The sequence below is a fragment of the Chiloscyllium plagiosum genome, unplaced genomic scaffold (assembly GCF_037043375.1).
Source record: "Chiloscyllium plagiosum isolate Xiang-an unplaced genomic scaffold, Cpla_swu_hap1 HiC_scaffold_30, whole genome shotgun sequence".
In the NCBI taxonomy this organism is placed as follows: Eukaryota; Metazoa; Chordata; class Chondrichthyes; order Orectolobiformes; family Hemiscylliidae; genus Chiloscyllium; species Chiloscyllium plagiosum.
In genome coordinates this window covers 31,180,893-31,206,002 of record NW_028270168.1, presented here as the reverse complement: position 1 = coordinate 31,206,002, position 25,110 = coordinate 31,180,893, and the positions used below count along the sequence as shown (strand labels likewise).

At 39.8% G+C, this 25,110-nt stretch overlaps 1 protein-coding gene across 2 annotated transcripts in view; it reads left to right on the top strand.

Annotated features, from left to right (window-relative positions):
* Positions 1 to 12,624, top strand: part of LOC122563692 (bone morphogenetic protein 7-like) — a 97,192-nt gene extending 84,568 nt beyond the window's left edge. For both annotated transcript variants that reach the window (XM_043717755.2, XM_043717753.2), the window contains exons 6-7: positions 598 to 708; positions 11,571 to 12,624. In XM_043717755.2, the coding sequence (XP_043573690.1) occupies positions 598 to 708; positions 11,571 to 11,720 (261 nt within the window). In that variant the 3' untranslated portion in view covers positions 11,721 to 12,624. The remainder of the gene's footprint in view (positions 1 to 597; positions 709 to 11,570) is intronic.
* The last annotated feature ends 12,486 nt before the right edge of the window (positions 12,625 to 25,110 follow it).

Sequence of the window (25,110 nt, the reverse complement as noted above, 5' to 3'; positions counted from 1 at the left end):
TAGTGAATCTTTGGAATTCTTTACCATGCAGGGCTGTCAAGGCTGGGTATTTAAGTATATTCAAGGCTGAGATAGAGGGGTTTTTAATCAGTAAGGGAATCAAGGAATATGGGAATAAGGCAGGAAAATGAAGCTAAAGATTATCAGAACAGTCATAGTCTTATTGAATGGTGTAGCAGAATCAATGGGCTGAATGGCCTATTTCTGCTTCATTGTCTTATGGTCTTATGGTCTTATGGTCATTCACTAATGGAAGTATCCAAATGTTCATATGAGAGGGGTTCTTAAGTGCATTTGTATCTTCTTGACAACTTAAGGAAATAAGAAATCATGTGATCATTATGCTAATTCTAAAAAAAAGTTAAAATGAAAAGGAATGAAAAGGACAGAAAGAAAATAAGAAAAGCTAGAGCATTTGAGAAGAGAGAGATCCATGACTGAATTAAATTCTGTTGATGAATCTGAATTCCTTTTAATTAGATAGGCACTGTGGATGGATAAAGTTTTTCAAAGAAATGTCTTTCATCAAAGTCAAACTGACCACGTGAGTAGAAATGATGGTCTGTGTGGATTAACTTTTTCTGTCTATCAATGTAGGATTGGATAATTGCACCAGAGGGTTACGCAGCATTTTATTGTGATGGAGAATGTTCATTTCCACTTGACTCCCACATGAATGCAACCAACCATGCAGTTGTTCAGACATTGGTAAGTGTATGAGTCCCTTTGACCAGGGTCAGCCTATTTCTGAATTGCTGCCATGCATTTAACACAGCTTGTAGTAGTGACTTATAAATGAAACATGTATCAAATATAAAAAAGTATGCACTTTCTGAAAAAAATTGAAAAAATAAATATTGAAACTAAATTAAAGGGAAGATGGTTCATGTGGGTATAATATTAAAGGTAAAAGAAATATTTAAATGGCATGTATTGTGACTCTTCAGAAATTCGTGGTGCTTCATAGTCAGTGGACCATTTTGAAAGGCATTGACCTTTTCATGTACAAAGACTCACAGCTGTTTTGTGTACAGGGCAATCCTGATGAAGGGCTTATGCCCGAAACGTCAATTCTCCTGCTCCTCGGATGCTGCCTGACCTGCTGTGTTTTCCCAGCAACACACTCTCAACTCTGATCTCCAGCATCTGCAGTCTTAACTTTATCAATCCAACAAAAAGTAAAGTCATTTAATCCTAAAGACAGCTGGAAAAGTATAACAGGTCAGACAGCATTCAAGGAGCAGGGAAGTCAATGTTTCGGGTTGAAACCTTCATTAAGATAAAGGGTTTCAGCCCAAAGCTTTGACTTTCCTGCTGCTCCGATGTGTCTTCCAGCTTCACATCTACTGACTCTGATTTCCAGCATCTGCAGTCTTTAGTGTCCCCTAATCCTAAAGACAGCACCACTGAATGATTATATATGTTCAGTCAGTTTTGCAATAAGAAGTCGGTGTGTATCACATGTTCAAATTCTGGAATGTAGTTGGAATCAACATCAAAACCTACCTGGAAGATAGGAAGCTTGAGAATTCCTATTAGTCCTTTGTGCATTCAGAAGTGTATTAATGCATGATCTCTGTCTGATAGTTGTCCTAAAGCTGATCCTGTCCCAAATCCCAGGATGGGTTGACTTATATTACTCCATAGGGAGGGACGGGATGAAAGATTGAGAGTCCTAGATGCTGCATTCAACGGGGAAGCATAAGTCCTACTGCTGACCATGAAGAAAGATGCTGCCAAAGCTGTCGTGATCTCTCTGACTGGGATTTTTCTTTTGCCAGTTCAAATCTGGCAATCAGTTAGCAAAGAATTAAGCAATCAATCAAAAAGAAGCAAAAGAGGAAGTAAAAACAATGACTGCGTTTATTTATTTAAAATTTTAGATAGCTTAATGAATTATTATGAGTGCATGAAGAAAGAATCTAAGATAAGCTTGAAAACTTAAAATATGAACATTTCTATCATGACAAAACATTTCACAAATGTAAACTGAGATTTCCAGGATCACTAAACAGTAATTACTCTTTTTTTTCAAACAAAAACAGAAAGTGATGAAGAAACACAGCGGTCTGGCAGCATCCCTATAAGAAAAAGAGTTAACTTTTCGAGTCCAGTCATTTCTGCTAGAATTGAAAATGGTTCCTAGATTGTTGTTGTGCATAGAATTTGTAAATGTTTTTATGCAGCTGCACATGCAGCAACTTAAAGGAAATAATTTCTATTGGCGCTGACAAAAAGATTCTGAGTTTTGTTTTATTGTTTAAAAAAAGCTTTATTGATTTAAAAAACTATAAGAATATACAAAGGATTTTTACTCTCTTCCATACATGCTTTGCGGAGGGAAAAAATGACACAAACAACAAACTGGAATTTGACATCTCCCATGCGTTAGGTAATAGGAGGGTCTGAGAACTGAACAGGCCCCCATTGTAATTTGACTGAAAGACCTTAGATGGTGGTATTTCCCTACTACGCATTGGCAGCAGCTGCCTCAAGCTTTCATGTGCCTCACAGCACGTTGTCCTGGACACAGGAGTGTGCCAGTCTGCAACACTCATTTGAAGTCAGTTCTTTAACAAAGAGCGTCTTTGGTCAAGTTGTAGAGTCATAAAGACATACAACATGTAAATAGACTCTTTGGTCCAACTTGTCCATGCCGACAAATATCCTAAATTTATGTAGTCCCATTTGCCAACATTTGGATCATATCCCTCTAAACCCTTCCTATTCATATACCCATCCAGATGCTTCTCAAATGTTGTAATTGTATCAGCCTCCACCACTTCCTGTGGCAGCTCATTCCACACATAACACCTCCCTCTGCATGAAAAAGTTGCCTTTTAGGTCCCTTTTAAATCTCTCCCCTTTCACCTTAAACCTCTAGTTTAGGACTCCCCCACTCCAGGGAAAAGACCTTGTCCCTCATAATTTTTTAAAATAAATATTTTTATTGAAAAGAAAAAAAGTTTTTAGGTTTTTTACAAAATTACAAAACTAATACAAAATAGTGTAATCACTTTACAGTATAATGACAATATCAATATTAAAAAAGCTAACTACTAATCTACTCTACAAACTACCAATACATAAAATAAGATATAAAAAGAAAAACTCGATATATTAACAAAAAAACTACAGTACAGTACATAACTAACAGCAAAAGAAGAGGGAAAAAAGGAAAAAGTAAATAAATAAATAAGCATTCAAAGTAAAATTATGTCAAGTCATAACAAAAGCTGTATTTATACAGGATTCTTCCTCCCAGGGATTCCCGAATTGACAGACATAGTCCTCATGGCTAATCAAAGGCCCTAGGGCCTCGACAGTATGGCCGGTACATCTGCATCAGTGTAGCTCAGGAAGGGCCACCACGTTCTATAAAACAATTCCGTTTTTTGGTGCACCATATTTGTAAGGAAGTCTAGAGGGACATATTCCATAACTATCCAATGCCAGTTCAAAAGTCCAGGAGGACTTTCAGATACTCAGCTTGCTAATATGTTTTTCCTTGCACAAAAGGGGAGGATAGAAAATAATTTCTTCCCATATCCATCTAGAGAGGGAAAATTTGAAGAGCCCAAAAGGAGAGACACCTAGTCTAACCCAATCTCTGTTCCCAAAATCTTTGCCAAAGCATTCGCTACACTGTCCCAGTATCTACAAATCTTATGGCATGTCCACAAACAATGAGTGAGAGTACCAACGTCTATTTGACATTTAGGACATATTGGAGATGCTCCAGTCTTAAACTTTGCAAGTCGCTCAGGTGCTATATGAGCCCTATGAAGTATCTTCAATTGAATAGCTTGAGTTCTATAAATAGAGATCTTCCTGGCATTTTCCCAGATATCCTCGCACATCTCTAAGGGGATTTCCATCCCTAATTCTTGAGTCCACGTTTTATACAGCCGTTTCATGTCCTTATTATCCAGCGAGTGATAAAGAGTACTGACCGAGGGTGCACCCATCGGCCAAAGCACTCTCCTTTCCATATCTGATTTATAAGGATTGGTCATCAGTGTGGTCTTTTTTTTGTACAAAGTCTCGTACTTGAAAATATTGAAAGAGATCCTTGCTAGGCAACTCGATCTTCTTACATAGCTGTTCAAAGGACATCAAATAAATCTCCCAAGCAGGAGATTCCTCTGGACTCCTAGATTTTAAATTCAGCATCTGTCAAGCCTGGCTGAAATCCCAGCATTCCCACTATGGGGGTAAAGGGGGAGATTTTTTGTAGATTACCCTCACCCTGTTGCATCATCCTCCAAGCTTTGATTGTGTTTAGGACAATCGGGCTTTTATAATGATCTGTGACCGTTCTCATCTTATCCATAAACAATAGATTGATGAGGGGGCATTTTGATTGGGAAGCCTCAATATCCAGCCAAATTGATTGTGAATCGCAAGAGACCCAGTCAGCCACATATGATAGCAAAGAGCTTAGTTGGCACTTTCTAAAATGCAGAAAATCTGGACCTCCCCTTACTTGTGGGAGCTGTAATTTATCTAATTTAATAAAGGATTGTCTATGATTCCAAACAAAGGAACCAAGCCAACCATAAAGCTTGCGCAGCGCCTGTCTTGGCAACATCAAGGGAAGCATTCTCATGGGGTATAATAAGCGTGGGAGGATATTTATCTTAACCAAAGCTATTCTTCCAAACCAGGATATCGGGAGACCTTCCCAACGCTGGAGGTCCTGCCTTATTTTCTCTAATAAATGAATATAATTAGCTTTATAGAACTGACCAAATACGGGGTAATAAAAATATCTAAATAGAGAAAACCTCCCAGTGATCACTGAAAGGGGAAGCGGAATCCATCCTCAAAATTGGATATGCTGATAAGACCTTCTACTGGCATGGCCTCTAATTTTGTGAAATTAATTTTGTACCCTGAAAACACACCAAATAAGTTAACCACTTGAATTAAGAGGAGCATAGATGTTAATGGATCATTTAAGAAAAGAAGAACATCATCCGCATATGCTTGCCTATCCTACCTCCGGGGCCATTATACTGTGGTCAGTTCGGATGGCTTCCGCCAGCAGTTCGATCACTAGTGTAAATAATAGTGGCGAGGGAGGGCACCCTTGATGACAACCTCTGCTGACACTAAAACTATCCGATCTTATGCCATTGGTAATCACCGCTTCTTTCAGGTCATTATATAAAACTGTGACCAATTTAGTAAAAAACTCTCCAATACCAAACCGTTCCACAGTATAAAAAAAGGTATGGCCATTCTACCCAATCGAATGCTTTCTCTGCATCTAAGGAGACAACTAATGCCAGTATTGCTTTTTGCTGGGAGACTTGTACCATATTTAACACTCTTCTGATATTAATAGTAGATCTGCAACCCTTAATAAACCTCGTCTGATCCTCTTTTGTAATAAATGGCAAAACCTTCTCCAGTCTTATTCCCAGCATTTTTCAAGAGGATTTTAAAGTCCACATTTAATAAGAATATAGGCCATACAAGGTACAGTCATCATCTGGGGCTTTCCCTTTCTTGAGGATGAGAGAGATATTTGCTTCTCTCAGGAAGGGCGGGAGATAACCCTGACTAAATGAGTAGTTGTACATGTCTATAAGTGGTCCAGCCAACTCATCTATAAACTCTTTATAAAACTCAACCTGGAATCCACCTGGCCCCGACGCTTTGCCACTCTGGAGCTGCCTCACCACCTCCTGCACCTCCTGAGTTGTCAGGGGGGCATTCAAAGAGGACACCTGCTCTGAGGTTATGCCCGAAAGATCTAGATTCTTAAAAAAAAGACTCCATCCTTCTCGTTCTATCTTCACAGCCCTCTGACTGGTACAGCTCAAAATAAAATTTTCTAAAAGCTGAGTTGATCTTTTTAGGATCACAAATCAAAGTACCAACACCATCTCTAATAGATGTAATGGATTGGGGAGCCTTCTTCTTTCTAGCAAGGTATGCTAGTTACCTGCCCAGCTTATTCAAGATAGTCTCTGCTTCGCAAATAGTATCTCCCTCTTTGCTGTTTGAGTAAGTGTAGCATTCAAGGTAGTCCTGAGGGCTGTAATCCGCTGTAATTTAATTATGGATGGCCTATCAGCATATGCTGACTCAGCTGCCTTCAGGCGAGCTTCGAACAGACGTTGTTATTCTCCCCTCTGTCGTTTCTGGGTTGCAGAATATGAAACAATTAAGCCACGCACATATGCCTTAGCAGTCTCCCACATCACCGATGGATTACTGGCTGTACCTAAGTTAATGTCCCAGAAAACTTTAAATTCCTGCAAGAACTATTCTATGAACTTACTATCCTTCAGTAGGAAAGGGTCCATACACCAGTGTCGGGAGTCTATCTTATCACCACTAGTCTCCATATGACCTCCAGTGTCGGGAGTCTATCTTATCACCACTAGTCTCCATATGACCTCCAGTGTCGGGAGTCTATCTTATCACCACTAGTCTCCATATGACCTCCATATAGACTGCTGCATGGTCAGAAATAGCTATATTCCCTATTTTACTGGACAGTATCAAACTCAGAAAGGTTGAGGGGAGAAAAAAAATCAATTCTGGTATGGCACTTGTGTGGGTTAGAATAAAAAGTGAAATCTCTACCCTCAGGTTGAAGACACCTCCACATATCTACCAGTCTCAGCTCCCTATTCAGATCAACCAACTGCCTAGATAGCAGAGATATGCCCGCAGAGCTCCTAGGTATCCTGTCCGCCTTGGGATCAATGATACAATTAAAATCTCCCCCTATAATTATGTGATATACCCCCAAGGGCCATCAGCCTGGAGAACGCATCTGTTATGAATTTAAAAGGATGTGCGGGGGACAATATACATTCAAAATCCCATACTCCTCTCCATATATTAGAGCTTTAAGTATTATAAACCATCTGGACTCATCTTTTATCTGGCTTAACATTTGGATTGGAAGATTGGAAGATTTTTCCGAATAAGAATGGCCACTCCCCTACTATTCTAGCAGAAGGATGAAAAGAACATCTAGCCAAATCCTCCCTGCTGCGGCTTCAAGTGTTCCTTGTCAGTTAGGTATGTCTCCTGTAAAAGGGCTACATCAACCCTCTTTTTTAAGACTTGATAATATCTTTCCTTTTTATTGGCGAGTGGCTCCCTTTAACATTCCAGGTGCACCATTTAAACGAATGGCTGGGCATGATCGCCCAAGAAAGTCTGAGACCCCCCAGGAGGAAGAACCCCACACAACAAGCGTTGAGTAAAAACTGTGAACAATCCACATAAGTTTAAAAAAACAACATTTTTAAAACTACTAAAAATTGCTCCTAAAAAATAACATAAGATATAGCTAAAAGGGGTCTTTCCCCCTTGACCACAGGGGGCACTCCTACTGTCCAATAATCCCACCATAACACCTTCCAGCTGGAGCTATGCTCTCGCCCCAGACATCGCTAAATAAAATGAAATACCAATGTCTTATAATAAGGAAATTAAAAGTGGGCATCCAACCCAGCCCCTCCATAATATTACCGTAGACATTCTTAACAAAGCAGCATCATGAAAAAAAATGTATAAAATTACGATCTCAGAAAATATTCAAAAAGAACTGGAAAAACTCAAAACACTCCCCAACAACCAGATAAACCAAGCAAATTATAAATAAAAGTTAAAAGACCCCCCCCAGAAAAAAATCAGAAGAAAAAGGGGGAGAAGGAGGAACAAAAGGGGGTAAAGAAAAAAAATGTCCATATAATTCAGGTCCTTCAGTCCATTTAAGAGCATCCAAAAATTCTTTTGCTTTTTTTTTGGCGAACTGAAATTATACACAGATCCTCCGTGACTGAAGCGCAGCGTTGTCAGGTATCTCAAGGAGTACTGAATACTTAAATCCCTCAGACATTTCTTTACCTCGTCTTACGTACCACGACTAGAGAGAAGTCCTGAAACAGCATTATTTTGGATCCTTTGGATACCACGGCTTGGGGATCCTTCCCCAAAGCTCTGGAGGCCTCCAGCAACATTTGCTTGTCCCTATAGTGCTGGAGTCGCACTTGGGCCAGGCGGGGGCGCTGATCCAACCCGCGCCTGTGAACAGCAACCCAGTGGGCCTGCTCAACCCGCACCCGGCGCAGCCCCCAATCCAGCTTCAGCAGTTGTGGGGCCCCTCATAATTTTATAAACCTCTATAAGGTCACCCCTCAGCCTCCAACGCTCGAGGGAAAACAGCCCCAGCCTATTCAGCCTCTCCTGTAGCTCAAACACTCCAACCCTGTCAACATCCTTTTAAATCTTTTCAAGTTTCGCAACATCCTTCCTATAGTAGGGAGACTAGAATTGCACACGGTATTCCAAAAGTGGCCTAACCAATGTTCTGTACAGCTGCAACATGACCTCCCAACTCCTGATCTCAATGCACTGACCAATAAAGGCAAGCATACGAAATGTCTTCCTCACAATCCATCTACCTGCAAGTCCATTTTCAAGGAACAGTGAAACTGTACTCCAAGGTCTCTTTGTTCAGCAACTCTCCCCAGGACCTCACCATTAATGTATAAGTCCTGCTTTGATTTGCCTTTCCCAAATTGTGGCATATCACATTTATCTAAACTAAATGCTTTCTGCCACTCCTCGGCCCATTGGCCCATCTGATCAAGATTGCTTTGAACTCTGACGTAACTTTCTTCACTGTCGACTCTCTCTCCAATTTTGGTGTCATCTGTAAACTTACTCAAGGTATCTCCTATGTTCACATCCAAATAATTTATATAAATGAGGAAAAGCAATGGACCCAGCATCGATCCTTGTGGCACATCACTGGTCACAGGCCTCCAGCCTGAAAATCAACCCTCCACCAATACCCTCTGTCTTCTATCTTCGAGCCAGTTATGTACCTAATTGGCTAGTTCTCCCTGTATTTCATGTGATCTAATCTTGCTAACTAGTCTACCATGAAGAACCTGTCAAGCACCTTACTGAAGTCCATTTAGATCACATCTATCACTCTGTCTGCATCAATCCTCTTCAATACTTCTTCAAAAAACTCAAACAAGTTATTGAGACATGATTTTCTGTGCACAAAAGACTATTCCTAATCAGCCCTTGCCTTTCCAAATATATGTAAACCCTGTCCCTCAGAATTCCTTCCGACAACCTGCCCACCACTGATGTCAGGCTCACCGATCTATAGGACTAACAGGATCTAACAGGACTCTCGTTATCTCATTTCTGAAGGCTTCCCATTTTCTAGCTCTCCCTTTACCTGTGAACATCTGCCCCCAATCAACATTTGAAAGTTCTTGCCTAATACTGTCAAAATTGACCTTCCTTCAATTTAGAACTTTAAATTTTAGATCAGGTCTATCCTTTTCCATCACTATTTTAAAACTAATAGAATTATAGTCATTGGCCCCAAAGTGTTCCCCCACTGACACCTCAGCTTTATTTCCCAAGAGTAAGTCAAGTTTTGCACCTTCTCTAGTAGGTACATCCACATACTGAATCAGAAAATGTTCTTGTACACGCTTAACAAATTATCTCCCTCCAAGCCCTTAACACAATGGCAGTCCCAGTCGACGTTTGGAAAGTTAAAATCCCCTACCACTATCACCCTATTATTCTTACAGATAACTGAGAAATTTCTTTCTCAAATTCCTGCTGACTATTTGGGGATGTATCGTACAATCCCAATAAGGTGATCATCCCTTTCTTATTTCTCAGTTCCACCCAAGTAATTTCCCTGGATGTATTCCCAGGAATGTCTTCCCTAAGTACAGACATAATGTTATCCCTCATCAAAAATGCCATTTCCCCTCCTCTCTGCCCCCTTTTCTATCCTTCCTATAGCATCTGTACCTTGGAACATTAAGCTGCCAGTCTTGTCCATCCCTGAGCCAACTCTCTTAATTGCTATGATATCCCAGCCCAATATTCCCAACCGTGCCCTGAGGTCATCTGCCTTTGAATGTCCTCCAGGCACAGTCAATGTTTGTCTCAGTGTGCGTCCTGGGAAACAGCCTGTAAAGCCTAGAGTTCCACATCACATAGATGCTCAGGATGAACCTTGACAAAAACCATTGTGTCTCCCAACAGACCTTCTTTGAATAGGCAGATTTTAGAAGGAAATGTGTGACAGTGTCTTCACCAGTGCAGCCACTTTGAGGGCAGTGTGTGGTGGCGGAGAGAGTCCAGGTGTACATGAATGATTTGACGGGCCACCAGCCAAGCTACATCTTGGTGCTTGTTGGAAAGTTCTAGCGATAGGGTATTCTGCCGAATGACTTTGACAGTCTGCTCAGGGAACCACACAACAGAATTCATTCTGTCCCTTTCCTATCGGATCCTGAGGTCGTTACCTGCTGACCACTTCCTGATGATCTAATGGTCAAAGATGTTTTCCTTTACAAATTTTCCAACGAGGGGCAAGTGATATGGAATGCTCCATTCGAACACAACTCGGAGTGTTCCATGGCACCAAGTCCAGGCCATCCTGGTAACACCAAGGACAAGTGGAACCTCATTCCAAAGTGACACATGGTGTTTGTGATCTGACAGTCTACACATAACCTAATACAGCAACACACAAAGGTAGCCATTAGCTTGAGGGCAGTGTTGGATATATCCAACTACCCTTCCACCTTATCTACAGGTTCATGCATGGTGTCCCTGTGGATACAGTTTATCTTTGACCTCCAGATGAAGTGGAAGATGGCTCAGGTGAGTGGAGTGGTGCAGGATTGGGGAATAGGCCAGATCTGTGCTATAATATTGAGAATAGCTCACACCTGATGACCAGGCTTTTACCCACAATGGAGAGGGAGCGATGCTCCCATAAGCCCAGTTTCTGCCTAACACCTTGGCAATATGGTCCTCTGAAGTTTTCATGCACTCCGAAGCCCCTCGGATTATGTCCCCAACACCTTCAGATAATCTGACCTGACCAATGAAGGGGATAAAGAATTGGTCGGCTCAGTTCCCAGTCTCGCCCTTGCCTTAAATAACCTTTGCTCCTGAGGTCAGTTTGTACTTGGTGAAGATGCTCATGAGCAGATCCAAGCATAAAACGGCACCGTTGTCAATGTAGGGAGGCCTTGATCTGCAGGCCCTCGTTGCCTGGAGTAATCACCCCTCTTAAGCTCACATCCTTCCTAAGGAACTCAGCAAAAGGGTTTTACACAACACACAAACAAGGCAGGAGGAATGGGCAGTCATGTCTAACCCCAGATCTGATCAACCGACCTAGACTCCACCTGTTACTTTGCACTGTGCTACTGATGTTGGTGTAAAGCAATTGGATTCCCTCCCAAAGCCTAAATTGGAGAGCATATCCCTCATGTATGTGTGCAATATCCTGTTGAAGGCTTTCTGCTACTCCTCCCTCGTCCCTTTTCTCCTTGTCGATGAAGGTGATGATACCTTTCCTGTTGGATTCTCACATGCTACCTGCCAGGAGCATATTGTCTGACGTATTGTCTGGAGCATTGATTAATGTCCTACTATTTGGAACCTGGAAATTACTTTTGATGTCCATGGAGAGGAAAATTGTCTAGTCATGCACTGGAGAAAACAAAAAACAAATTTAAGATATTTTCTTCTCTTAACAGGCTCACCTGTTGAAGCCAGAAGCAGTTCCAAAGCCATGTTGTGCACCAACAAAACTTAGTGCCACTTCAGTACTCTACTTTGATGAGAAATACAATGTGATATTAAAAAAGTACCGGAATATGGTGGCAAAGTCATGTGGCTGTCAATAATCTTTTCCAAGTGTGTTGCAATTGTGCTTGGTAAAATATTCAAGGAAGAATATCATCGAGAAAATAGCAAGTGAACAAAGCACTGCAGTCTCCTTTGTATTGCCAAGTGTTAATATTTAATATATCGCAATTTCATTTAGATCTGTACAGTCGAATTTCATTTTTAAAGCCTTTAGATATAAATAAAATGGTCCAAGATAACGTTATCTAAATATACCAAAGCACTTGCACTTCAACACTGAAGAGAAGAAAAATTTTTAAATAATATTTTTGATAATACTGTACCAAATTACCTTGCTTTTTTGCCCTTGTACAAACAAAATAGACAATTTGGAAAAAAGACATTGATTCATCCTGCTGGTGACTAAGACTCTATAACCCACAGATAGGGAAGACTGTGCACCCTCCTTCTCCTCATTATGTACATTCTGTTTCTACAACAGACAATACTGTGTATTATGTTGATTGACACAGCACTACTGATTGAAAAAATAATTTAAAGTAGCTTTTTAATAAATGTAATGCTTACATTTGTGTTTTCATTTTTGCCTGTATTGTAAACAGGATTAACCCTAAAGTGTCATTGAGGTGTTGACTTCACTGTAAGCTGTTTAACTCTTCAGTGAGCAAGTCTTCATTGCAAAAAAACTGTGCTTTACTAAACTATTTCCACGTTTATAGAACTGTATGTATTTTGAGGTCTCAAGTTATGGTCTGTGAGTAAATGAGATTTTGTAGAATCAACTTAATTATTTGATGACTTGCAGCAAGAAATGTAAATGAGTAGATTTTTGTAACAAGATAATCAGAAAATCCCTACCTATGAGCATTCCAGTGCACATCCAGAACAGACAACTAATTGACTTGGTCTCCCTCTCTTATCCTCCAAATTATCCTGCATTGCTATATGACTGGCTGAGACCCAAATGGTTAAGTTGGAAGTTTAAAAGACAAATCACAAGTGGTTCATTTTTAGTCTTGGATTAAACAATCTACAGCAGCTGCCAGAAGCAGACTGGACTTCCATACTTTATCTTATATTCGAAAACATTGTGCAAAAAGAACTCATTTTGTAAGAGATATCTGTTATTTCTCAATTATAATATGGAGTCTTTGTAGACCTTTTGTTGGGTCTTTATGTTTTGCTAGTGTTCACACTGACTTTGCCAGTCAGCAGAATTATATAGTTATAGCTGGAGCCATTTTGATGAGGTGTCTCATGATATGAAACAATTGCTCTTATGACAAGAAAGAATTATCAAGCAGCATTTAGTGGCTTCGTGTATGATCTATGACTCTGCTCCGTTGTAATGATGAAAGATGTGGAATACCTCAAGCTTTATTCTGAGTTTTCATGAGATCAAAAGGCACAGAAAAATGCATATGTAAAGGATAATAGTATTATAACAAGGGTAATGTACATCTTGTGTGACAATAGGCAAAATTTTGCTAGCCCCTGAATGATGTGGGCATTGGCAACTCGTTTGGGAAAAAAGGGTGAGATCAACAGAAATTACATTAGATTAGATTCTCTACAATATGGAAACAGGCTCTTCAGCCCAACAAGTCCACACTGACCCTTTGAAGAGTAACCCACCCAGACCCATTCCCCTATATTTACCCCTGACTAATGCACCTAACACTATGAGCAATTTAGCATGACCAATTCACCTGACCTCCACATCTTTGGATTGTGGGAGGAAACCCACACAGACACGGGAGAAACCCACACAGACAGTCACCCGAGGTGGGAATCAAACCAGGATCCCTGGCAAGGTGATGCAGAAGTGCTAACCATTGAGCCAACGTGCCACCCCAGTGTTGCTTGCTTGCTGTCTTACCACCGTTCACTTTGCATCTGCTTAGATACTCACAGCATGCTCACTACTGCTATTAGGCAGTAGTGTGGGGGTATATTAAAAAATGAAAAATAAATACAACCAGGAGATAAAAATCTCAAAAATAAAATAGAAACTAGATAGTACAATGGCAAACATGAAAGTCTGAGGGGATACCTGGCAATTCCAATCCACTGGTGCTCCTCCAGTCTTCCATCTTGGGCGGCACTCACCAACATCTCAAGGCATGCTCCATGGGCAGCGATTATTCACAAACACCAACCATGATGGTTGGCATCAGATGTATGCCAATCTTTCTGCATCCTCATGGTATGCACCTACTTGCTTACGATTCAGTTTGGCACATCAGGACTGCATTGTGGAGTGCACCAGCACCTTTCATGGTAATACTGCTGTCAGGACACACTATGTACAGGGACAGGCTCATGTATTGGATCAGGGTACAGCTCAGTGTTGCTCACTTAACAATCATTCACTTTTCATCTGCTTCAATGCTCACTGCATCTATGCCTTGCCTTTTTAGTCTTTGCCCCCTCAGCCAGAGCTGGAAGGCTCACAGTACCTCTGCCTTGCCTTGCTGTTTAGCACAGACATAAAGCCAGGCAGCTTGTCATGGTTGTCAGCAGTGATCAGTCAAGGGGGCACACATTTTGCTGTACAGTACTGCTAAGGCAATCTCACATCTGCACCATATGCCAGCAGTTTATGCAACAAGCACACTGCATTTCTTAAGCCAAATGGCCAAGTCTCAAAGTCTATGAAGAGTAGTCTGAAGTCAGGAAAAGTGACAAAGCGTTCAGAGAGGTGGTCCCAGCACAGTAAGCCAAGGACAGAGACTGATATCAGTCCACAGATCACCAATGCATTTAGAAATGATAATCATCAATTTACAATGACTATTAACAAGGTGAGGATTACTTCTGACCAGAATTCGTACCCCACACAGTTGGAGACTGCAAGCATTTCACTTGCAGGGTGCTATGATTATAGATAAATTCATTCTATTTTTTTTCTTTTTTTTTCTTTTTTTTTAATTTAACCCCCACACTACCACCTATGTGCGGTAGTGCTTATTTTTTTCCCCAGCACCATGGTGTGTGTGTATACGTGTGAGACACAGTGAGAGACACAAAGTGCACGAATCTTTATTCAATTTCCACCACCAGGAAGATTGGAAAACACCCGAGTGGCCAGTGACAAGCACTGCCCTTCACATCAAAGGGCAGTGCTGTGTGATCAAACAGTGAAGGGGAAGGTAGGGACTAAATCAAAATCGAGTTGGAGGGGAAATAATGCACTCCACTCCCTGCGGCGCCCACCTCTCCCTGAACAACTCCAGGGTGATAAATTCATTCTATACTCTGACAGTACCTGATTAATGCAATTATTCCTTGAATGGCCTCACATTGCTCACAAACTACAGTCCAAGTGCTCAGAAAGAAAATGAAACACTTTCTCTGCCCACTCCAGCTTTGGTAGCAGCCATTTTCCATTTCCAATTTGCATTTAAGAGTCACAGATTATGGAAGACAACACAGATCATGCTTGGCATGGGGAGTCGCAAACTCAGTTTGGTTAACAAGGCCCCTCCCCAACCCTAAGCTTTCATGTTCCTTTCTTCCCTGCATTCCCTTTCAAGCCCATCAGTACTGAGCTTCCAAACATTCTCTTCCACCTCTTTGAAATACTACTACATCTCCCATAATTATTCCCTGAGCCCCAGTTCTTCAGCCTGGTTTTGCCAAATAATGTGCTGCACTACTCCCCCCATACCCTGCTATGCACTATAATCTCTACTTTTGTATGTTGAATTTCCCTCCTTCATAATTATTAACTCCTCTGCATCCAAATATTCTGCCTCCAATCCCAGGAATTGACTTCCCTATATTCCCTACCACAGCATTGGCATTGATAACCTCCACTAACCTTCTTTGAGCTGACCTGAGGGCTGAACTGTGGCCCCTTTTCCCTGACCAAATTGAATGAAGGGCCCTGACCAAGGAGTGACCAGACCAGGCAGAGAGGCATAAAGAAGTCTTTTTTAGGATGGCAGCCGGTAACTACTGGCATTTTAATAAAGAAGGATGAGGGGGATCTAATTGAAGCATATAGAATACTGAATGGCCTGGACAGAGTGGATGTTGGGAAGTTGTTTACATTGTTAGGAGACAGTAGGAACAGAGTACCATAGAGGCATGGTGCATGGGTAAAAAGGCGAGTTTTAGAACAACAATGTAAGAAATCTTGCTCAAACTCAGGATGAGAAACCCTTCATGAAACTCACCATATTGACACTTATAACTTCTTATAACATTCAGCCCAGTATTTCATAGATTTGTCCAGTCTGATAACACAAGCTACTGAAATAATGGCAACGTAACCTTATCAATAACTCTGTTACTCATTTTTGGTGACTGTAGTGTTTCCAGTTTTACAAATTTCACACATTAAAAATTAGACTTTTTCTTTTTTAATGAAGTTTGTTGCCTCATTAGGTTCTATTACTGTACCCAAAGCATGTCTGATCCATGTACAGTATTGTTAGTGTAGAAAAATTGAATCAGAAAATACCAGATTTTCCTCATGGAGTAATACTTGCCAAAATAAGCTCTGGCAGGGCTTACAAATCTGTGACCGTGTATAAAAATAAATTCTTGATGCCATTGGTTGCAGTTTTAGTTATCCTGGAAGGTAAATTATAAACAAACCAACACGATAGAAGTTTTCCAAGGAACGTAATTCTTGCTCACAGAAGGCATAGTACAGTCTGACATGTGAGGATGCAGACTTCCCTCAATCTGTCTTTTATGAAGAATCTTATGGATTGGAAGACTCTACAAGATAATCAACTTCTTTCAATATTTAAAATGGTAACCTGAGTATGAAATGCCAACGGTTTACTTTAGACAAGCAGGAGGCTGGAAGAACACAGCTAGCCAGACAGCATCAGGAAGTAGAGAAATCAATGTTGCGGGTGTAATCCTTCTTCAGACTTGTATTACACTCGAAACATTGACTTCTCCACCTCTTGATGCTGCCTGGCTTGCTGTGTTTTTCCAGACTCCTGCTTGTCTACATTGGATTTCAGAATCTGCAGCTTTTTTGTCCTGTGTAGTGGTTAGCAAAGAAGGTTACTTCAGAGTACACCGAGATCTTGATCAGATGGGCCAGTGGGCTGAATTACAACATTTAAAAGGCATCTGGAGGGTGTATGCATAGGAAAGGTCCAGAGGGATATGGGCCAAGTGTTGGCAAATGGGACTAAATTAGGTTAGGATATTTGGTCGGCGTGGATGAGTTGGACCGAAGGATTTGTTCCTGTGCTGTAGATCTCTATGACTCTGTGATTCTATGACGAATGTTGTTTGCCACTTTTAGCTACAACTGAAAATCTTTCATGCAGTATTTCACTGGTGTTGACATCCTCTGGTTAGATTTGCTGCAACAGTTCAGACCATGTAGCTGTGGCTAATTGAGGTTCAGGAAGGTGGTGGTGTAGTGGTAATATTACTAAACTTGTAGTCCATGATCCCCAAGCTTAATTACATGGGTTCAAATCTCATATAGGAATGGAGCAATTTGAAGTAAATTTTTAAAATTGGCCAAGTGGTGATGATTTTTTTGTTTTTGATTGTTGCCAAAACTCACCTGGTTCTGAAGTCTTTTAGGGAAGGAAATCTGCCATCCTTACCTAGTCTGGCCCATGTGTGATTCAAAATCCTCATAACGTGATTGAGAGTCAACTGGCCTCTAGGCAATTAGGTCTGTGAACTTTTAGCTAAAAGAAACAGGATTTGTAGTTGCAATCAAAGGATAAACTAAAACATAACATTTTCCCTTGTACAAGACCTTGGTAAGGCTTTAGTTAGAGTACTGCATGCAGTTTGGTGCTGCCAAATAGTGGGGAATATTGAAAAATATGCAAATGAGGGCCAGAACTTTGGTTTCCAGTTTAAAACACCTTGGTTACTCAAATAGGGTCAAAGAGAAGAATAGGTAAAATTCAGTTAAGGTTGTTTTTGGATGATTTAATTGAATTATCAAATGATGATACAAATAGAATGTGTCATAAAGGAAGATTATTTAAACTGGATTGGTTAGTGAGGAATGTAGCAACTGGGTGAGTGGCTGACCTAATCAAGCACTCCTACATCCCATCATTTAAATACATAAAAAAATTCCCTGAGTCAGTTACACAATAAAGAATTATGCGCAAAAATGAGACATTCCTCACTTGTCTTATGAAAATGTTTGGAAGGAGTCAAATGTTAAGTGATAATAGTCATGTCATGTCCCCTCGTATTTGAATGAGACCTCTTGATAGGTAGAAAAGGTGAGTAGTAAAGTGGAATCATCTAGACACACAAACATATGGCAACGTCAGACAGGAAAAGACTAACATGTCTATCTAGTTTGTCCCAAATTGTTACAATGCCTTATATCCAACCGACCAGAAGCTATTTAAACTCTTTGGAGACATCAAAATCCCTGATAAAAACTTAGGTCAATTAGGCTAAAAGAAAAGTCGAAGAAGTTCAATTCCAAACTTTTGAAGAAATTAAAATTAATCAAAGAGATCACATTGACCCTGATGTAGAGTAGATTCCTATGAGTTACAAGGTAATCTCCACCTCATCCAGTAGCAAGACCAGTTCTCTTTTGAAGGAATGTAGTGAATGAGTGTACAAAACAAGATTTAGCAACCTGTTCTAGAAAAAAATGGAAATTCCAAACTAGAATTACCCTTACATAAGTAAGTCAGAATCCTCTCTAATCAATTCAGTTTAAATAATCTTCCTCAAAAACACATTCTAATTGTATCATCATTTGATAATTCAATTAAATCATCCAAAAGCAACCTTATCTGAATTTTACCTATTCTTCTCTTTGACTCTATTTGAGTAACCAAGGTGTTTTAAAAAAAGACACTGGAAATCAAAATTCTGGCACTCATTTGCATATTTTTCAATATTCCCCACTATCTGGCAGCACCAAACTGGATACAGTACTCTAGCTAAAGGAGGCTGAGGGGTGACCTTGTAGAGGTTTACAAAATTATGAGGGGCATGGATTGGGTAAATAGACAAAGTCTTTTCCCTGGGGTCAGGGAGTCCAGAAATAGAGGGCATAGGTTTAGGATGAGAGGGGAAAGATTTAAAAGAGACCTAAGGGGCAACGTTTTCACACAGAGGGTGGTACGGGTATGGAATGAGCTGCCAGAGGAAGTGGTGGAGGCTGGTACAATTGCAACATTTAAGAGGAATTTGGATGGGTATGTGAATAGGAAGGGTTTGGAGGGATATGGGCCGGGTGCTGGCAGGTGGGACTAGTTCGGGTTGGGATATCTGGTCGGCATGGACGGGTTGGACCGAGGGGTCTGTTTCCATGCTGTATATCTCTATGACTCTATGACCAAGATCTTGTACAAGGGAAAATGTTATGTTTTAGTTTATCCTTTGATTGCAACCGTGAATCCTGCTTGTTTTAGCTAAAGGTTCACAGAATTGGTTAGCCTCAAAATATTCAAGCCTCTAACTATGTTGATATTTCTCAGAAAGCATACTGATTGTTGGTGATGAGAGATTTGACATTGGGAAACCCCGACAATATGTCTCTAAAGATTGGCTGGTTGTAAAGAAAGTATATGAATCAGACCAAACTCCCTTCAAATATATCAAGGAGATAGCCCAGACCCTAACTTTTATCTTATTCAAAGGCAAGTGTAAGGTGCTGAGATCCAGTTGCAATTCAATTGGTTAACCTACTTGGTTTTAAGCAAAAGACACTTTATTCTTACCATACAGTTAAAATACAAACTCAAGAAAGAAGAATTGGTATAACTTTAACTCTACTGGAAAATGTAACAGAATAATAGATTATTTAACTACCAAACAGCAACTGTTCCAATATAGTAACAGCCCATATACACACCCTTAGCAATGCAAATTCAATAAAATAGATTGTCTCACATGCGATGTTTCTCTAGTCCACAGGGAAAAACACTAAGAGAAAATTCTGGTAGAGAGATAGGTATGCAGCTTCCACAACCAACTTCAAAACCCCAACAATTACTGAAAGCTAAATTCAAACCCTAGTTCTGTGGGAGCCTGACTCCACCCATTCATGTTGCTTCTATTGTTGCAACTTAAAAAAAGAACCTCAAGGTCTCACAAGCTGTTTACATTATTGGCTTGGAGGAAACAGCTCAGTACCTATGGCTCAATATCTCTCTTCAAGAAAAACAAAGATAAAATACACCTTTTAAAGACATAGTATCACAAAAGGAAATTTTTAAAGCTTTAGGAAAGTACTTGGTGCTTCTGTAATATTAGTAGTCTATAATATTTGTGAGAAATGAAGAAGCATTTTTTATTTGACTTTCTTAAATTGCCTCAACTTCTCCTTGTAATCAGAGGGAGATTCTCTTTGTAGTCATCTTTACTTAGCTAGGTTCTTTCAACAGCAACATTGAAATAAGTTAAATACTGGGTACAGCTGCCAGTTTCAGAGCTAATTATACAAAATGTCTGAGATCAGGAAAAATAAGAATTAGGCAAGCTCAGATATCATTAGTCATAAGTAAAGTGAGTTTAGCCAGACCTAGGATTCAAATTGGAAATACAATCCCAGTGCTTCTGAGAGTCATTGAGACAATGCTCCAGACGTTAATGCTATTGTTCCAGATAAGGCAGGAAACCATCTCAAATATGCTCTCCAACATTGCCAACCATTAGCATTCATCAAGGCATACATCTGACCAGTTGATTAATCTTCTAAGTCTGTTACCTTGCTGACTATCTAGCGAGTTACTCCTAACGTAATTTCATCAATTTTGAATAGTTTCACCTACTAGTCTCAGCCTTAACTTGATGGTTATTGGTGCTGTTAGTAATAAACAATGAAGAAATTGCTGTTTTTTCTTTATGATCTCTGCTATTCATTTTGTAAGTCTCTTTGTCCATTAATTGTTGAAATTCAAACTGCAATTTATCTCTAGCAGACTTTATATTTGTATCTATACTCAGCCATATACTCAGTATTTAAATGTTGATCTTGTAGCTAATAAATAGTTTTAGTTCATGTCTTGTCTGATTTCTTCCTTGCTAATTCTGCAAGAAAGGATTACCTTCAATCAATGGCTTTTAGATATTCTTATCTGGATAAATCAACTCAGGAAATCAGCTCAAATTTCACCCAGACTTGTTAATGAGAGATGATTTGTTGAATTATTTAAGTATTATTCATTCCTAGACTCAAAACTGAACGTAAAACATTAAACTGTTATTTATTGGAAGTTAAGTAAGGCATGTATTTGCCAGAATTTCTACAAGATGAAAACCAGACCATAGGCTGTTTTATTTTAAAATGGTATGTTGTGTAGGCAGTAAGGTTTTCAAGAGAATGTTACACGGACTGAGTTTGACATGTTGGAAGAACTGTTGGAAGACATTTGTTTAAATGAAGCAAGTTAACTCACTGATGCAGGAAAGTGTGGCATATTCTTTATTTAGTATCACTGGAAGAAGTAATGTTTGAATTCAATGATGCACTCCTACCTGTCCTTCTGTTTGTTCACCTTGTCTTGAAATAGAGCAGCTTACTGATTCTATACAATCATTGAATATACAGCACTTGAGGTATTTATTTAATCTATTGAGTCTACCTTACTGTTTCACAGTGCAATCCAATTAGCCCCACCTTTACTTTAATCCCATATTCTTATATTTTTCTTTCTTAATCAATATAGTTTTCTAATTATCTTTTGAAGAATATTATTGATTCAGATCCATTGCACAATTAGCTATTGCATTCCAATCGTAACCACTCAAGCAAAAAACAGCTTTTCCTTATATTGCCTCTGGTTCTTTTGCCAAACACTGTAAATATGTGCCCTCTAGTTGTCATTCTGTCAGTTATTGGAAGCAGTTTTTTTTTCTATCTGTTTCAATCCTTCATGATCCTAAATTTCTAAAAGATCACCTCTTAGCTTTCTCTGAAGAGAGCCTTAGATTCTCCCATCTATCCATATAAGTGCAATTTTTCATGCTTGAAACCATTCTAATAAATCTCTTCCTTACTCTCTTCAAAGGTTTCATGTCAACCCTAAAGAATGATCACCAAAGTTAAACACACTGCTCCAGCTTGGAAATAGGTTCCACTCAATGTCTTGGCTTTTGCATAATATGTTCTATTTTAAAAAGTAAAATTTTTATCATGCCTTCACTCACTAAATACGTGATCCATCTGATTTAGAGTGATTCAAACATTAGCAATGTGATATGCACAACAATTCACTTCAGATCACAAGACATATTGGTGTTGTTACTGCAAATAATTATAATCAAACAAGTAGATGTAGGAACAGTGTGAGTCAACTCTCAACAAATGTTTGATCAATTGATATGGGAGTAAATGATGCCTTTGAAAAAGAAGAGATCTAAAGAAGATTTGAATAGTATCCCTCAATGGTTTACTATGGGTTCATCTGTTCAGATAAACTCAGGTCAGACCTGCAGGTGTTTCTTTAAACAATATTTATTATCAATATATTCATGATGATTTAGCCGCAGGCAGTGGCTGCCTGGAACTGCTCTGGGTCCGATCTTCTAATGGAATATCTTTTGCATGACTACTGAGGTCACAGTTAAATTACAGCATGCCTCTGAAGCCAACAGCACATTTATCAAACCCTACCCCTACTCCAAATGCCTTTGTTCATCCACCCCTCCACTCCATATTTCCCACTTTAGTCAACAGTTACTACTTAAAACTCCAGCTGTCACTGTTCCACCACTCAGTTTAATCTAATCCATTTATATATATAGACACATAGGCACCAATGTATAGATATATCTTCATCTTTTTTTCAATTTTGATAGACCGCCTAGCTTATAGTGACAGATACATTTGAATATGCCCCCCTCTTTTAACAAATTTGAGTAATGTATTTACAGGGCAAATGTTTAGGACCTCAGTACTGTATCAACCCTGATGTTACCTCTTGTCACTGCCTGCCAATTCACAAATGACTCTCTTATACCAATACTCTGCTTCCAACTTATTGGTCAATTAGTCTCCAATTCCATATACTTTAACTTTAATTACTGTAAGACCATTCTTGTGTCGGCATGGTTCAAGCAAGAGAGATTTTATTCAAGCATATGAAAGGAAGAAGTTCATTTCAATTATCCATAGAGCCTCTCAATCATATAAATTCTGTATCACACATTTATAATTCTTCAACTTTTTGCAGGCCACTTTATCTCAGCTTTGAGTCTACTAGTTTCCAAGGTAACTCACTCATTTTGTATGGCTTTCAATTCCTTGCTCTGAAGAATTGTTACAACTGAAATTGAACAGTTACATCTAATACTATCAAGATTTTTAATTTTACCTCTACTAATATTAACCATATTGTCATTAAAGTCTTGTGTCAAATATTCTCCGGTGCCTTCAGAAAGTTTATATATGTGACATTCATTGGTCCTCTTTTGCTTACTGTCAAAATAGGGATTAGTTTAACATAACCAAAATTCCACAGAGTGGAATTTACTCTACCAGTCAGCCTATTTTTTTTCTTTTACCGAATGAGATTCCAGGCTCATTTATCATCTGTTGCTTAAAACAAGCATTAAAAGCAAAGAACATTTGAAAACTAATTGTTAACTCAGATCATTCAACCCTTCAAGCCTACTCCACTGTTCAATAATTCTCGTCACATATACACAGATAATGTATATTTGTAACCTCAACCCATTTTCCTGCCTGCTTTCCCCACTGTTCCCACTCTCATAAACATTGATTCACTTGTAAATCAACACCTTGATTAAATCATTCTTGAATATTTCAATGACCTGCTCTCATCAGTAGAGAACTTTTAAAATTGCAGCCCAATTTATTGTTATTGCCTGCACATTATGGCCTGAATATTGTGATTTTGTTTTGCTTATGTGAGTTTTCTTGCTGTATCTTATCAAACTATCCTCATTAACTGCCTGCCTTATGGCATCTCTTTTGCATGATTCTCATCCATCCTACCACTGCCATTCCAGGAACAATTCACCACTCAACGGACATCCCAGAATTGACTGACATCAGCATCATCTTTAAAAGGTCATAGAGCACCCAGAAAATCAATGTTAGTTCAGAACTTTCCCTGCCCAGTTCCCAACATGTATCCCAGTTGTGGCAAAGAAGGGACAATAGGACATCACTGTTGTAGTGATTGTAACGAGGTCATTCAGGTGGACCTCATAAAATATGAATTCCCAGATTTGGGTTGTTAACCTGGTCCAATCAGGGATCCCTGGCTGACAGATAAGAATAGGCATGTCAGACATCCTGCTCACTCTGAGAGCTGGCTCTTAGGGAGCTGAATCAATGTCAAGGACTCTCCATATAAATAAAAGGTGACTGGTGATGAGAAACCTGCCTCTAAGGAGTTATTTCAGATTTCTGGTCCACGACCTAGAGGTCCTGCTGGATGGGTGGCACAGATGCAGGATGTCCTCTTCCCCCAGGACCAACAGAGTAAGGCCATAACATCACACTATGTCAGAATAGTCTGAAGATGAGTGCCTTCTCCACTCCAACAGTGCCACCATTCATATTCAAGTGAGCTTCGTACTCAACTCATAGCAAAGCTCATGCTCTACCATTTCCCTGCAACATCTTCCCTCACTCATTGTCACCCACCTAAACCCCAACACTACTAACCCTGCTCACTCTCTGTGCTCCTTAATCATTCTGTTAGAATACCTCCACACCTACATTAATAGCACTATCTGTGTCACCCATTTTAATTCCCCTTGATACTTAATTTTCTCTCTTCCAAAAAAAAACACATTAGAGCAGAAAGAATTAAGCGGAATGTGAGAATGCCTGACATTCAGCTCCTTACCCCTTATTAGTAGGACATCCTGAATCTGACTGCCCCAAAATGTCTGACTAACCGTGCCTAAGCCCCTGGACTGCTCGCAGAGACTTATTGTACTGGGACCTCTCTGACCACCTCCCTGCACTGACTAAGAATTGCTGATAACCATGATAAGCAACCTGGTTTTGTATCTGCGCTTAACACCACAACAAATTAGCAGTATTATGAGCCTGGCATCTCTGGTTGAGGAGCAAAGTGCAAAAGTCAAGGCAAGGCAGCGATCCTGCAAGCATTTAGATAGGGTCATAATGTGTGAGCACTAGGAAAGCAAGCAAACAGCTGAGAGATGCAGCCAAGTCCAGCCTATGAACTGGGTGTGTATCCCTGAGAAAAAGTATCCTTGTTGCAGCATTATAGTAATAGCTGCCATTGTGTTCCAAGGTGCTACATTGAAATGGAGATGCGTACTGTAAATGGTTCAGAGATGGGGCCATGGGAGTCATTAGAGGCTGGCACATATCAAATGCCAATGTCCATGAATGTGGGCGTATGTGGCTGGTGCCCAAGAAGCATTCCCTGAACATGCTGTCCAACATAGCGGTCCTTTGGAGCAAATGGTGAGCTGAAGTCACTCTGACGCGTCATGAAGTCTCAG